The sequence below is a fragment of the Podarcis liolepis genome, assembly GCF_965112155.1.
Source record: "Podarcis liolepis genome assembly, chromosome: 6".
Lineage (NCBI taxonomy): Eukaryota > Metazoa > Chordata > Lepidosauria > Squamata > Lacertidae > Podarcis > Podarcis liolepis.
The window spans coordinates 72,846,490-72,862,065 of NC_139559.1; the positions used below are offsets into that span (position 1 = coordinate 72,846,490).

At 42.2% G+C, this 15,576-nt stretch overlaps 1 protein-coding gene and 1 long non-coding RNA gene across 3 annotated transcripts in view; one reads left to right on the top strand and one right to left on the bottom strand.

Moving 5' to 3' along the window:
* TGFBR3 (transforming growth factor beta receptor 3) overlaps positions 1 to 15,576 on the bottom strand; it is a 135,673-nt gene that overhangs the window by 29,480 nt on the left and 90,617 nt on the right. For both annotated transcript variants that reach the window (XM_083511053.1, XM_083511054.1), the window contains exons 5-7: positions 9,970 to 10,153; positions 6,094 to 6,262; positions 4,263 to 4,410 (exon numbers count right to left, since the gene is read on the bottom strand). In XM_083511053.1, coding sequence (XP_083367179.1) covers positions 4,263 to 4,410; positions 6,094 to 6,262; positions 9,970 to 10,153 — 501 coding nt within the window. The remainder of the gene's footprint in view (positions 1 to 4,262; positions 4,411 to 6,093; positions 6,263 to 9,969; positions 10,154 to 15,576) is intronic.
* LOC310710369 overlaps positions 1 to 15,576 on the top strand; it is a 129,887-nt gene that overhangs the window by 11,014 nt on the left and 103,297 nt on the right. The window lies entirely within an intron of this gene.

Consider the following 15,576-nt stretch of genomic DNA (forward strand, 5'->3'; position numbering starts at 1 on the left):
TGCCATGGATGAGGCTAAATCCCCACACTTTGCTGGGACAGGATAATCACTTAGAGCCACTGCGTCATGTCAAAAGACAACAGCCTGTTTTTCTCCCCCCCCCCCCCTTGCTTCTCAATACAATGATTTTTAGATAAGGAACAAAAGTTCTTGATAATGTGGAAGGATAACAAGGACTGTAAGTAGCTGTAAGAGCTAAAGCATATCCAGGGCTCGTAGAGGCTGACGTGTAATGGAAATTACATGAAAGCTAATTGAAACAACTTCCATGTTGGGGATTGCCCCACTGGCCGTCATGACATGTTAAGGGGCTCATTGCATGGATGGCCTCTACTCTGCTACTGGATGTAGCAAATCTGAAATATGCACTGGACGAGTCAAGGGTTCTCCAGAAGTTGTTGGACTAGTACTCCCATAGGAGCCAACTCCTGGGGCCAAGATCCCTTCAGCCAGGCCCACCCAAGGTTAATGGTCATTGGCATTTAAATGTGTGTGTGTGTGTGCGTGCGCATGCACACACATGCACACACACACACACACACACACACACACACACACACACACACTGTATCATGTAATCTACTATACAGGGTGGGGCTTACCTCCTCCCTCCAATATTTTATTCAAGTTAGCACCCCTCAGTAATCTCAGGGGTAATCTAAGATCATCCAGAAGATAACTGAGTTTGGAAATGTTACACTGAAAACGTTTCAACTTCACACCGGCCCTCCTTAGGCAACTGAAATGTTTAGACTGGCCCTTGATTTTACACTGGGGTGGCCAACCTTTTTTTGGTTCCAAGGGCAACATTCACCCTTGGACAGGCTTTCAGGGGTGCATGCAATTGTGGATGTGGCTAAAAAGGAGTGTGGACATTCCACAATCTTACATACACACATGGACTATATGGAGGCCCATTGCTGAATTTATTTTAACTACAGTGATGTTAAGTAGTCAGTAAACTATATACTGTTGCATAAGATGCCAGTATTTTCTAGCACATAATAAACAGCAATCGTAGCCTATGGGGGATGAATATGGAAGCCAGCTTTATTGAGTAAAAGCTGCAGGGAAAAGTTACCCTTTCCATGTCAAAATGCTTTTTTAAGAATCAGGACATGGGTCAACCCGCAAAATACTAAAAAGGCCATGCCTGATTCTTTGTGCACTGAGTAATTTGCATTTTTGTGACGATTAATGTTAGCAATATGAATTGTCAACTGAAGAAGAAGAAATGGAACCTTTCAAAACCCATGTTTGAAAGCTTCCTCTGATGCTCCTACAGAAGATGCCAGGCAATCTTGAAATCTCTATGTGTTTGAATGGTTTGCTGCAGGTGGTACTGAAAGGAGATCCATTAACAAAAAGGGTAGCAAATCCTGTTTTGGGGAGTGGGTGGAGGAGTTGTTTCTGCTCTTGAGCTGTGCCTGCCTGCCCGGTTTCTATAATACTATCTTCTGAGTGGACTCAAATCTGGATACAATTTTTTTTAAACACATGTTTCAAATAAACAGGCAAGTTTGGATTGACCTGAGATTATGACGATCCCTAAATTTTCCGGATTTCCTGCTCTCTCTCTCTCTCTCTTAAATGTTAGATAAAACAGCTGAACAAATATTTTTCAGAATATAATTGTCATAACTGGAACCTGCCCGTTTTAAAGGACTGTGTCCCTCTCTATTCATATAGACCCATTAAGATTTAATGTATCCAAATAGGAGCATACAGGGTCTATGTTTATGTTCTGGCACTATTCTGGCACATAATGTTGGGACGCTTGAATATAAAATAAAAATACATATTCTCAAACTAGACACGGATTTTCCTATGGGTCAGATGCAGTTAATTTGAATTTGGAATGTTACTTTTTAAATCTCTCCTCTTCCACTGGTATTTTTGCAGATGGGACTGCTTAGGGCTAATCAAAACAAATTTGGAAAGTAAAAAAGGCAATTCAAAATTTGGATTCATCTCTACCCAGCTTCTTGATGCCTTTGCCCTAGTTTTCTCTGTTCTACATGGTGAGCTGATAGCACCACCTTCAAGCATCGGTCAATTGTGGCTGGGATGAATAAGACACTTTCTTATTCAGCCAAATGGGCATCAATGTAAGCCTTTGCTTGAGCTGTTGGCTCAGGGCTCCTTCCAGGGTACATTTCGTACTTAAGAATTATATGTGATCAATAGTGCAAACCTACATGTGAAATGAAGCTGAACTGCATCCGATGGGGCTCTCCAAGGTAAGTGTGCAGCGGATCACAACTTTCAGTGAGATCATGTGTGTACTTGAAGGTGCATCCCACACAAAAGCATGTTTGGAGCTGTAGCCTCAGTCAAGCCGAAACTGGAGATCACAGGCTCCCTCAAAACTTAAAAGAAATGGGACTTTCCTGTCTATATTCCTTCCTATGATTCTATACATCAGAGCACAACCAGCCCAAATTAACTCCTTTAACTTTCTTTAAAGGCAACTTAATTTTGCCTCTCAGGACCCCTGCCATTTCCACTGAGTGAAAAAACATGAGCAAAATTGCAGAGGAGTGAAACCGGTCCAACTAATAAACAAATAATTGGAAGCACAACTTAATTAAGAACGTTAAAAGAAGTTCTGCTGGAACTGATCAAACATCAGGTCTAGCATCCAGTTTCCAACGGTGGCCAGTAAAATACTTCCAAGGTATGAAGTATTGAATGGGGCATCAAAGCAATAGTACACTTTAGTAATGCATTTTAAGGAGTATAACTAGACACCATAACTTGGCAGCATGCCAGCAGGGCCCAGTAATGTGAAGTGGATGGGGGGCGGGGGTATTGCTGACCCAGCTTCCCAACACAGAGGTGGCTGCCAGAAACTTAGGGTGGGAGGGGAGAGGCAGTGTGGAAGGATCCTTGATGTCATTAGGTCTCTTGGACTTCTATGATTCTGTAGAGGGAACACGTCAAGAAATTTTGCATAGCAAGAGCTCTAACCCAGGAGCGAGGAACCTCTACCCTGCAAGCCTGATTAGGCCCAGAAGGGGTCCTAATTTGGCTCGTGGGGCCGTTTCCCTCAAACCATGCCTACCTGCCCCACCCTTGATATCACAGGTGATGGCAGGTAGGAGACAGGTAGAGGCGCGGCCTTCACTTTGACATGTGTTTCCAAAAAACACCTGCTTGGAAACACAGTTCAAAGTGCTGTCTCTCAGCGCTCATCGGCTCACAGGATGTGGAGGGAATTAAACTGTGAAGTGTGAAGCTGCTTTGAAATGAGACTTCAAAGGTGTAGATGTCAACTAATGCCATTATGACAGGCAGGGTCCCTGCTCAACCGTCAAACTTTGCCTGTGGGGTTTGTGAAGATAAGAATCTTGGCCCACCAGAATGGAAAGGTTCCATGGCTCTGCCTTAACCCATCGGATCTCTCTGGGCATGTTTTTGTTTTTTTAATAAAAGAAACCCTCGGCTAGAATGAGGGGTTAAAGAAAACCAAAAGTGAAAATCTTCACCCAGTGAGATACGAAAGCTAGGAGCTACGGTAAATGGCACCTTAAACCAAGATTATGGGTGCAACAACAGAATGTCTAGGTGCGCTTTTTAATAGCAAGAATACAAAACTGGAAATGAACGAACTGCAGCTAAAATCTTACGTTCGTTTTTTACATGGTCTAGTCCTCATATGAAGACTGCATATTCTTATGAGGGTCCTTTCTCCAATCTTCAGAGGGTGGCTAGAGGCAGAAAAAGGTCCTCCTTTCCTTCCACTCTGCAATTTTAATCTGAAATCTTAGGCACAGTACTGCACCCAAAGCTCAGAAACAGCTTGTGCAAATGAAATTCCCTGTTGCAAAATGTGCCTAGAACAATGGGAGTTTTGAACACTGTCTTCGTCTGCTTGTGAAGAACAGTATGCAATGCTACTCTCATGAAGCATTTGGGAATGACAGACAGGGCTCTTTTTCAGCTGGGACTCAGTCCCGGCATCTCTCAGGTGGGCGCCATTGCCATTATAAGAGAAAGAAGGGAGGCGTTCATGGTGAGTTCCGGCATCTCTTTTTCTAGAAAAATAGCACTGGTGACAGATGCAATGCACCACCTCTTAATCAAGCAGCACATTACTCCCCACCCAGGTTGGGTGGGGAGAACCAACAACCAGGATTAATAGCAAAAGTTGAGGAGATACTCAGAGAATATGTCTGTTATCATGGGCTCACTTCTTCACATAAAAGCCTGAGCTGTTAACAGCACCCGTGCCTCCCTTACAACAAGTCATATCTACTTACAATTGCTTCCAGTTTCCCCTTCACGTCATGGGACTTGATGACCCAGTTGACAGACTTTCTGCACTTGAGGATAAGTACAAGATCCCTGACAAGTGTGGTGTCTGGCCGAGATGGTCGAATGTCAATGATGATATCCACCTGGAAAGCACTGGTCGTGGAAAATAAAAAAGAGTGAGGCCCCAGCGCGCCAGAAATTTTCAGCTATCAACCTTCTTTCAATCCATCATGTTTCCAGTGTCTGGCCAGCTGATTAAAACGCTGGAGGTTATCCCAGACGGTACAACATGTGCAAAACAGACTGTTACGCCACACATGCTAAAACAATTTTACATAACAATGGAAACAAAAATGCTTTTTAGGCTAATAATTACTGTCCAGCAGCAGCTTTGCTTTCTCAATTAGAGGTTGCTGGTTGCTCATTGCCACTGCTTTGGTGCTGGTTAAAGAGAACCACTCGGAGCTCGTTCTCCCACCCCCGCTATTTCCCCATTTCTTCAGGAAATTTTAAATGCACGTTTCTATCCAATTTATTCCATTAATTTGGAGCACATGTCACCTTATTGTACCCCAAAATTATAGCTTGGCAGCATTGTTACGGAAGGAAAAATGGAATAATAAGTGAGAGAAATGCATCTGGTCTGCTGAGTTTTGAAAACAATGGGGAATGTGCAAAAAAACAAAGTATGTTTGGGCAGTGACGAAGAATGGGACATTTTCAAAATGCAGTTATTAGCTTGGCCCGCTGTTCATCTTCAGGACAATGGAAGCTTAATGTAAATGCATCTGTTCTCTTCACATTACACTTTGTGTCAGATCTGGAGTGCCCTCCCTTCCTTTATTCCCGAAGAGTGAGATGAGGTCTCCTGTGTTCCCCAACCTCCGATACTTGCTGAGGTAGAAGTTAATGAGTATTTCAGGATGCGATCCTGATAATAGGGGGGGGGGGACAGCACTTGAACAAGACCCGTAAGCCCATGATCAACTGAGGTATCTTCTCAAATATTTAGGTCAGAGCCCAACTTTATCACAGAACCATAGAATCGCAGATTTGGAAGGGTCCTGAGGATCATCTTGTCTGTTATGTACTGAGCTGAATAGGATCCAAAATGCAGCAGCGTGATTGGTCCTAGAACAATAGGATCCAGAATGCAGCAGTCTGATTGGTCCTAGAACAATAGGATCCAGAATGCAGCAGTCTGATTGGTCCTAGAACAATAGGCTCCAGAATGCAGCAGTCTGATTGATCCACAGGAGCCACCCAATCCAGCTCCAGGTGGAAGTGAATCCACAACCTGATTGGACTACAGGAGAATCCCAGAATTAGCCAATCACGTGGGACCCATTGTGTAAATAATGTATATAAAGCAGACATTCTGGGGTAACTTCCATTCCTCCTCACTACTAGGAGCTGAATAAAGAGCATGAGATCCACTCTCGACTTCGAGTATACTTCATTGTCCAACCACCTGCAATGCAGGAATATGCAGCTGTCCCATATGGGGGTCAAACCTGCAATCTTGGCACTATCAGCACCACACTCTGACTGAGCTATTGCCCTCCCTGTAGCAGCTTCTTTGACCTTGATAAAATTTACCACATTGATTTCTAATCTGAAGACAAATTCTGCGACCTGTTTTGACACCCCATGTGCTAAATAACAGGCATACTGAAACTTTTGTTTCAAAGTGCCGCAATCTAAAAGTATTTATGTCAAATAAACTTTTCGGAGTTTTGCTTTTCTCATAGACTGAGGATCTGCTTCTTTAAAGCTGCAGAATGGGCTGAAATAAACAATATTTTTGGCTTGGATAAATAGGAACTGGCACTTTACCTGTATGGGTTAGAGTCTGGTGTGATTAGTTCAATTATGTGAACTTCTCTTTCTTGATCCATGCTGGAGACAATGCATCCTTCTGCTGCCTTGGGTTGCAGGTATCCCGCAAGGTAGTTCAAGGAAATAAAGTTCTTCTCTATATTGCATGTTGCAGGGAAAAACTGATCTAAAAAAGAAGAAGAGATAAAACAAATCATCCTTAGATGATCAAATATGGTTGTAAAGGTTAAAGCTACCATGTGCCCTTCCCCGCTGGATCCCAGCTTAAGGGCTCCCCATTCACCGAGGCTACCATTGCACTACCTTGATTCCATTGTTCCTTTCAATGTGGCCTGAAATGGCTTAGAGTTGCCATAGGAGCAGTAAAGCCCAAAGCAGGAATAATGCTTAACCATGTTCATTGGGAATGGTGCAAGACTTCAAATGGAAGGTGGGAGAAAGAAATGTCAACTCCTCACAATTGAAAAAGCATGAGCTCATTCTAAGGGAGATCCATCCTCCTTTGAGATGGGGTTAAGCATAATTTCCAACTGGGAGTTTATTAGTCTTTGGTTTTCTAACCACAAGCACTAAGATACCTAGCAGGACATCATTTGCAGCAAAGCAGAGACCTTATGGGGCTGTTCCTGTGTGGAAGTGGATCTTCCATCACTTGTTACTCCCTCCCCAAGATAAGGCCTTTTTCCTTGCCTGGGAAAAGAGGTTGCAGGGAGGGGATTGATAGGGAAACGATAGAGAAAGGGTGCAAAATCCTACTTCGAATTGTGCCCAGGGCAATGCACCCTTTTTGTTGTTTAGTCATTTAGTCGTGTCCGACTCTTCGTGACCCCATGGACCAGAGAACGCCAGGCACCCCTGTCTTCCAATGCACCCTTACTCTAATGGATTTTTGGACACATCTCTAATAATAATTTGTCCCTCTTTATTAAGCTAAGAACATAAAGGGCACATACAGGAGGCAGTAGTTAACCATGGTTAACAAACTATAGTTTGCAAGCCCATGCCAAACTATGGTTTCACAGCCACATCAATTACCTGGTCTCCTGATTGTGGAGATGAAGCCAGGCTTGCCCTGGATCCTAGGCTACATCATTTCCTAGACAGGGGCTTGATCAGGCAAAAAAACCCACACACAAAAAAAACAACAACCCACAACCCACAAAAAAACAAAACCCAAACCTGCCCCCAACCTTTTGCTCCACACCTCCCCATTCTTCATTATAAGTGTTCTGTGAGACTCTCAAGTAGCTGTTCTGTGGTCAGAACCACATTCTAAGCCCTTTCTGTACTTTTGTACACAGCTGATAACCCTCTACGATGTTAATAAATTATAATAAATTAAGGTAATGTTCGAAAGCTGTATGTAAAACGCTTGTAAAAGAGTTTTGACAAGTCATGCAATTCTACTTGTATCTCAAATTTTGTTTTATTGTTCATGTCCCAAGGCAAGTTTCTAAAACAGTGATAATTACAGTGAGAGAGGAGTTTATTTATTGATATTTTCAGTTTCAGCATTTCATTTCATTCACTTTTCTTTTTTACTTTAAAAGTGATACTTTCACAAACAAAAATTGTGACATGAATCTTTGAATAATATATGTCAGTTACAAAATTCTGTGTTTCCTGGTGCAGAATCTGAGTTAAAACATGGTGCAGTTGTGGGTTGTTGTTTTTTTACACCTAACCATTAAAAAAAACCACAACCTATAGTAAAATATTATCATGATGAAGGACTGGCTGTAAACTTCCCTCTATCCACTTTCTCTACAACATGCGCAATTCTATACAATTCTATCAAGTCACCACCTTCTCTTTAAAATAAACAAAAAGCCTCAAATATTACAATCCTTTCTCTAGGGAAAATTGTTCCAGCTGCTGGATCAGATTGGTTGCCTTTCTCTGCACCTTTTCCAGCTTCACAATTCATTTATTTATTAGGCTCAGCGAACAGATCTGTACACAGTATTCCCAAGTGTAGTTGCATCATAGATATGTATAATAAAGGCATTAACGGAAGGGTGTCTCCCCCCCCATCCCTTTCCATACTAAGCGGTATCTGAATGCTCACTTTGCCTTCTTCTCTAGAGGATCCTTCTATGTGAACTATGAGAGATGAAATCTATTTGCGCAGCTTGACGGAGCACTCCTCAAACATCTGTTAAGTACCCTGCCAGATGGGATGCAAAAGCAGTCGCGATTCTGCCAACTCCTCCCACACAAATGAGGGAAAGTGATCCTGAGGTTGACCATGCTGAACTCAAACTAATGTACATAAAGACGCCATGCAGATGTAATTCGCCAGTACTAGTAAGGTCATTATTGTTAAACTGAGAAATGGCTTGCCAACCAGTTCTCCAGGAAGAGGAACACAGGTTAAAAAAAGGAAAGAGTTCCTGCATTTGTGTTACGTGTTTCGGCAATCTCTTCTGATACCGTCAAAAGCGAGCAAGGGTCTCGACAGCATTTCAGTTTCTTTCAATTGTTCATTTAAACTCTTTGAGATCAAATATTGCCGATATTTTCTAACTTCCATACCGTTTAGCCAACCTGTAGGGCAGACTCATAGCTCAGTGGTAAATCTAGGGTTGCCAAACGCCCATAATTTCCTGGACATAGCTGGGATTCGGCCATCAGAAACAGTGTCCGGGTGTAAATCACTGAAATGTCCGGGAAAATCTCAACAACTTTTGTGACTGGATTTCCACTTTTTGAAATATGGCGACCCTAGGTAAAGCACATGTTTTATATCTAAAATGTCCCAAGTCCAATCCCTGGTACCTCCAGGTGGGGCTGGGAAACATCGGGGAACTACTGCCAATCAGCATAGACAAGACTGAGCTAAATGGCTTTCTTTATTGCACTGAATTGAAGTTCCTATCATAGTATGTAAAGAATGGTAAATAGCATGGTATCTGATTTGGATAGGAAGACAGTAGGAGGAACAATTGCCAGAGAATGCACTAGAATTTTGTAATGTAAATACAGTAATAGATACTTCTGTCTTCTGTGTATGCTGCCAACTTGCTTGCCTGCAACCAAGACCTGTATACCGAACCCTACTAGTTTCTTTGGGTCACACCTCTGTCTTAATAGGGATGAGAGTGTTTTGCTTCATTCTATACAAATTAGGTGTTACTATCAGATTCCCAGCCAACACGATCCAAAGTTGGAGCAATCTTGAGTGCTTTTGGCTTGACAATGTGAGGACACTCTTTATGAATATATCAGAACCATTCATCATGTATCAGCTTTCCTCAATAAATTATTATTGCCAAGGGCTATACATCAGCGGTAAGATTTCTTCTCAGCTGGAACTCTTTTTTGAAAAGGTTTAAGTCTAGGATAAGGGAGAACCAAAGGGATTACTGTCCAGGAGCTACCAAATGTTGAAAGGAGATAAAGTTTCAGCTCTGAAATTGGAACAATGAGTTAATTGTAGTGGATTTCAAACTATTGTTAACTAATTAATGCTTTGTGAAATCCTTCTGTGCAACAGAGCTTTGGTAGGAAGACAGAAGGAGAAATCAGAAAAAGCTACAGAATAAATGTGAGAGTAGAAAAAATAAAAGGGAAAGACCAGCAGACCTGAACGGGCAGAAAAGTGCAGGCAACAATGCAATATGGTAACTAAGTGAAGACTGACACCACACTAATAATACCTTTAGTATGAATTGCTCAAGGTGAAATCTGCCTTGGTGGTCACAAATTGCAAGTTGGAAGGAAGAAGCTAGGATCAGTCCTAATATCCAAATAATGAGTCTGCAGCTACCGTGACATGAAGAAGGATTGTGTATGGGGGAAATCTTTCTCAAAAACGGACATGATTGCAATTCAATTCCCCATGTACAATCTTACTAGTTTGGAGACACTTACCTTCACCCACTTTGATGTAAACATTCCTGGATATTTTGAGTTCAGTGAAAGATGTTACTGCCCCATATTCCTTTTGGGCCCACTGCAGCAGATGCTTATTTCCTTGAGGGAGAGGTTTTTCCTCTATTTTTGCCGACAAGGAGAAATTTTCTTTCTCAAACTGCACAATGGAACCTGCTGATACCTGAGGAGAATAGAAACACCTTTTTAATGCGACATCCACATGATGCAGAATTCTCACCCACACAAAAAGTCATTTAAACCTGTCACACCAAAACCCATTTCTCACAGGGGTTCTTTCCGTCACATCTGCTCAACAGGCAATACCGTGAACCATTTGTACAATGCACTTTCACGTTCAACAGAACATCACAACAAAGAACATGAGATTGAATTCTCCTTGTCTTGTTGACAGTGATGAAGAACAAAAGTGTTGTATTGATGAGGCTCCATTGAAAATAAGAAAATCTATCACTGCTACTTTGACCAAAACAAAGTTGTATAAGCGTTTGAGACATGTAAGCCAAAATTTTAGAGATTTTTCCCTCACCATATGCTTAAACCAACGAACAAAACAAAAACACACATATACTACTCAACAAAGAAGGACCAGAGAAGATATTTTCACTCATTACTTCAAGGGACCCAGGAGATCCCACTTCAGAAAGCCTTTAAGGTACTGTGAAACTGAGCAGTACCTTATGTAATAAAAACTACATGCAAAAGAAGTGGATGGAACTTGAAAAGTATCAGCTACAGATCTAGCTCCCCATCAGAAACAATCAAGGCTCTGAGGCTGAAGAGTCTCCTGCTAAGGAACTAGACCAGGTACAGGACTCCAGAGCTTGCTGCTGGAGATCAAGAGACCACTAAGCCTCCCATATCTTAAGGGCCAGAGTCTGGACTCTCCCCCTTGGACTAAGGAACCTTGCACAGGACCTCACTGTCTGGCAGCACACCAGCTGGGAAGGTATACAGTGGAGGAGCACCAGTCTTCAGGACATAGGGTTGGCCCTTTAGGAATCTAAGGTTAGCAGCAATGCCTAAGAGAGGTAGTCTGAGAGCAAGAGCCCTCAACCTTTGTTGGAGCAAGTTGTTTACTATTTGTGGTCCTGCAATTTCTAACCTCACGGCCTTCTCCATGGGATACAGCACCAGACCAGTACATGACAATAGTATTCTAAGTACACCATAGTTTTGTATAACAGCATTATGATATCAGCAATGTTCAGCCCCTTTCCTAAAGGTTCCTAACATGGAATTCACCTTTTTCACAGCTGGGTTGACATTTTTATTGACCTATTCACCTTGAATCCAAAATCCCTTTCCCAGTCAGTCACCGTCAGCTCAGACTTCATTAGCATATATGTGAAGCTAGGAGGTATTTTCTGCCTCTGTGTGCACCACTCACAATGGCTTATATTGAATCACATTTTGATGTCCACTTGCAGAGAAATTTTTTGATGTCATAGAAATGCCAGAAAGACCCTAATAGGCTATATGTTGCTTTGCTGACAACACAAGAGGGCTTCACTGCTTCCTACCTAGCATGTCACTTCTTTCGCATCTCTGTCGGCCAGGTGATCCTCAAATGGTATAAACTTTTAGCTCATAGTGGATTAAGCAAACAGCTGGATCAGAATAGAAAGGGTTGAAAAAGTACTGGGAGGTAGTGGGCACCAGAGCGGCCCTCTAAAACTTGACTATCACTTCTGCAGATCACTTATTTCAAAAGCTAAACACAGATATGGGATTCAAAGGAGGTTATACACAGGGCACGTGGGTTATCTATTTTAAAAGCTATACTGGGAGCTCATTTCCTGCATTTTCAGCAGTTTATGAGCTATTCAATTCAGCTCCATCGTATCTTGGAGGAAGAAAATATAGGAAAATAGATAAGTTGTCTTTCATGTTGTCAAATCTCACAGAGTGAAGGATTGCATCATAGGAAACTTATTTCAGTGGGAAAGTAGGACTTGTTATGTTCAAGCAGAGCACAGAACTGACAAAGGAAGACAGAGGGATGCAATTGTTTCAGAAGACACATTTTCTTAAGCACCCTGACCAATTGACTTGCCACGGCAGTTGCAAATATCTCCCGGACAACTATGTCAACTGTGTATTGCTCCAAATAACAACATGTTGCAAACAGATTTGAAAACACTTGGCTGACTTCATCTGAAAAAACACAGATGTATTCTTAAACAATAGATACATTTCAGCAAAGCATTGTTTACACAAAACTGCAGGGTACTTTTTAACTGTAAAAAAGTTGGATGTTGCTGCAGCATAAAATAGTTCCACACAATTAAAAGCTAGGTTTTGTTTAAAGAGATATTTCAATTTAAAATTTTAATTAACACCATCAGCCATTAAAAAATGGATATCTATCATTCACAAATGATGTCCCAGAATATGCATTTTTACGATCCATGTTTGTTTGGTTAATAATTAATAATTTTTACCCGACCTCTTTAATGCATATTATCACTTTTCTGTTTTGTCTGTCCTTATGGCTATTATTGACAAATGCCCATAAACTGAAGCAAAGGAAAGGGTTTTTTTGTTTTGTTTTAAAAAGCTTTGTAGCCATGCTTGTGGGTGGTGTTCATAGCTGGGGAAGGAAGGGATAAATCTCTGCTCTCTGTGTCCTGCAATCCTGATGACAAATTGGGCTCATAACTCAGCTGTAATTAAACACGCACAACGAGAAATAATGTTGCACATTACACGTATTTGTAAAGTATAGCTTGACCCTGAGCCTAAGAAAAATGTCAAGTGTGAAATACTCCCAATTCTATACTAGGCACAGAATGACCAAATATGACCAATCCTGCTTAGAGCTTTCACTGGTGAACTTATTTTTTTTAAAAAATAATAATCCAGCATTCTATTATTATGGGTCGTCTCCACTGGGGCCCTATTGTACAGCTTGTCTTGTGAAGAGATGCCTCTTATCCCCAGAGTTCATTTCACCCAGACAAATCACAGAAAGCAGCTTAAGAACCCTTCGCCTCCTGCCAGAATAGTTCCAAAAAGTTTAAACTAACCTCTGTTTCAACTCTCGATGATTCCTTTCGTTTGTTGCCGCTGGTCATGCGACCACCATAAAACATGTCATTAAAAAAAAAAGGAATTCTATTCGATGTAACGCTTCATGCATCATTTTAACAAGGGACACTACATAAGTATACCCTGTCTTCTATAAAGCAAGGGCTCCAAATGTCACTGTTTTACATTTCATTAAACCATCTTCTGGCAGTGCATCACCCGGTAGTCTCAACACGTCTTTCTTAAGCCCCGACAACGTGTGGCGTGAACATTTCTCCACTTACGGAGAGATCTCTGGAATGGAAGCCTTGGTGAACCATTCATTTTCTGTAGCTGCCATCAGGCGTGGGGGTCTGTGAAGGAACTGCAGTACTGGGGAGTGGTGGTGGGGAAAAATCATAAGTACGCCTGAAGACCACATGGCAGGAACAGGTACGTGCAGGTCTACATCCCAACATTGAGAACTGCCAGGTATGCAACATGAGTCAACCTGCCTCAAGGAGCTCCCCACTGTGAAACATGGTGGTGACACTTCTTCCTTTTTATAATTATTTTAGCTTTTGTTTCAATTCCACATATTGCAGGACTTTTATCATGTAGGAAGCCTTTCCTATAACAGGAGGGGGGTGGGAAGCATGCAAGGTTTTCCCTACCACACGTTTTGGCACCGGAAATACCCCAAACACAAAGTTTATGAGAATGTGTATTTGGGGAAGGGGGCTGTTGTTTAAACCTGATCCATAGACAACAATCAAGTTGGAACCTGCCAGAGAGATGGTGGCTGATCAGCCAAAATTCCACCATAAAGAAGAAGTCTTTTATAGTTCGTCCTCTTGAGAAGAGTCCACGTCTAGCCTGAGTACACAGAGTCGGTCCAGAACCTCAGCCTTTTGCCCTCTAGGGGATTTGCTCAAAGCTGAAGCCCTGACAGCTAACCACGCACAGTAGTTATGAACAGGCCCACGGCTTTCTAGTTTAGACCTGGCAGCTCCCAGCAATTGAGTATGTCCAAATTCTGCTACAGCATTAGACGGAAAGCAAACAAATCAAGTAGTAGCCTTAAGGCATCCAGAGATCCAGGCTATAGCCTGAGGCTCCGAGGGAGTTATGCTGGCTACATAAACCACGCATTAATAATAACAGCTTGATCCTGTATAGGGCAATCTATGAGAGCAAACAAGGTTTTAACAAACTGCCATCTAACATTTGCGTTGTATTATGTTACCTGAGCCTACACCTCTTCGCAGAGAGCATACAGAAGGAACCACGCGGTCCATTTGGAAAGCAAAACTGAAATATTTGTTTTGCTGCTGCCTAGAAGAGCTGCCTTTTAAAAATCAGATCCCGCAATCAGTTTGGTGTGTTCTCTTGAGTAGTGTATTCTTCAGTGCTTGAAATCCGAGGGTGCATTTTGGCAAAGTTATTTCCGAGCTACTAAGTGAGCAAGCTCTAGTTGATATTTTGCTAGGACTTTCTGCCTACCATTTGGAGGATGAAGTCTCCCATGGAAATAATAATTCTGTGGGGTGGTTACTCATCTCTTGCTTCATTTACCTGCGCTGCTTCTCACCCTTGGCTGCCCATCACTGACATGGCATCCCAAGTACCTGCCCTGTCTATTTAAAGATAAGATTGGCAGAAGGAACTATTGGTTTCTGGCCTGTAAGTACAGCACTGCAACACACTGACTGAGCACATGATCCTTTCATTTCACCCTATTTAAAGGGCCACCTGCCCTTTAAGACTAAGGAGAAGAGAGAGAAAACTCCTGTATGCACAGTCAGCGTGGCTTGGTGCTGCTGCTTCCAACCTGGAATTACAGGTTAACTGATGCTAATTAATTAAAGCTTCATATGGCTTGCTTAAAAAAAAAATTGCATGAAGTGTTGCAGTCTGAAATCAAGCAGAGGAAGCAAGAGCAAAGGAGGACTCAGCTGTGCCTGCCAGGTCTCAAAGTTTTACTATGAGGGCTTAAGGCTACATTCAATGAGCCAAGCACGTTATTTTCTTTGGACTGCGTTCAAGAAGCTCTTCCAGAGAGGGAAAGAAAAGGCAGCCGTCACTTTTGTTTCACCACTTTTCGTCAAACGTTAACTGCTTCCTCTATAGAACGGATCTGTTTCAGGAGAGTGAGGCTGCTCTCAAAGTATCCAGGACGTGAAGGTACACGTGAATTGTGAAGGTAGCATTCCAAAGCCAACAACTGGACTTGCCTGAAATAACAGGAAGGTGCTTAAGGATTGGCTAAGCTCCTGAGCACCTTTTGACAGAGGCGAGGAGGATATCACGTGACGGCAGAGGAGCATTTCTGAATACCTGCTCAAACAAACAAACAAACGACTCAGGGAATTGTTTTGTGAATCTCTACGTTAGGCTATCACCCCAAGAGTATGCCATTTTAAAACCATGTGCTGGGAGGCAGATCGAGAACTTTGCACTGGGTGCAAACTTGGAAATCTGCAGCAACAGAGGGAGGATGAAACTTCCTTTTTGCAGGATGGAGGGATGCAGGAGACAGAGAGACTTGTGAACTTTGCAGCATGGAAGCACAATCTT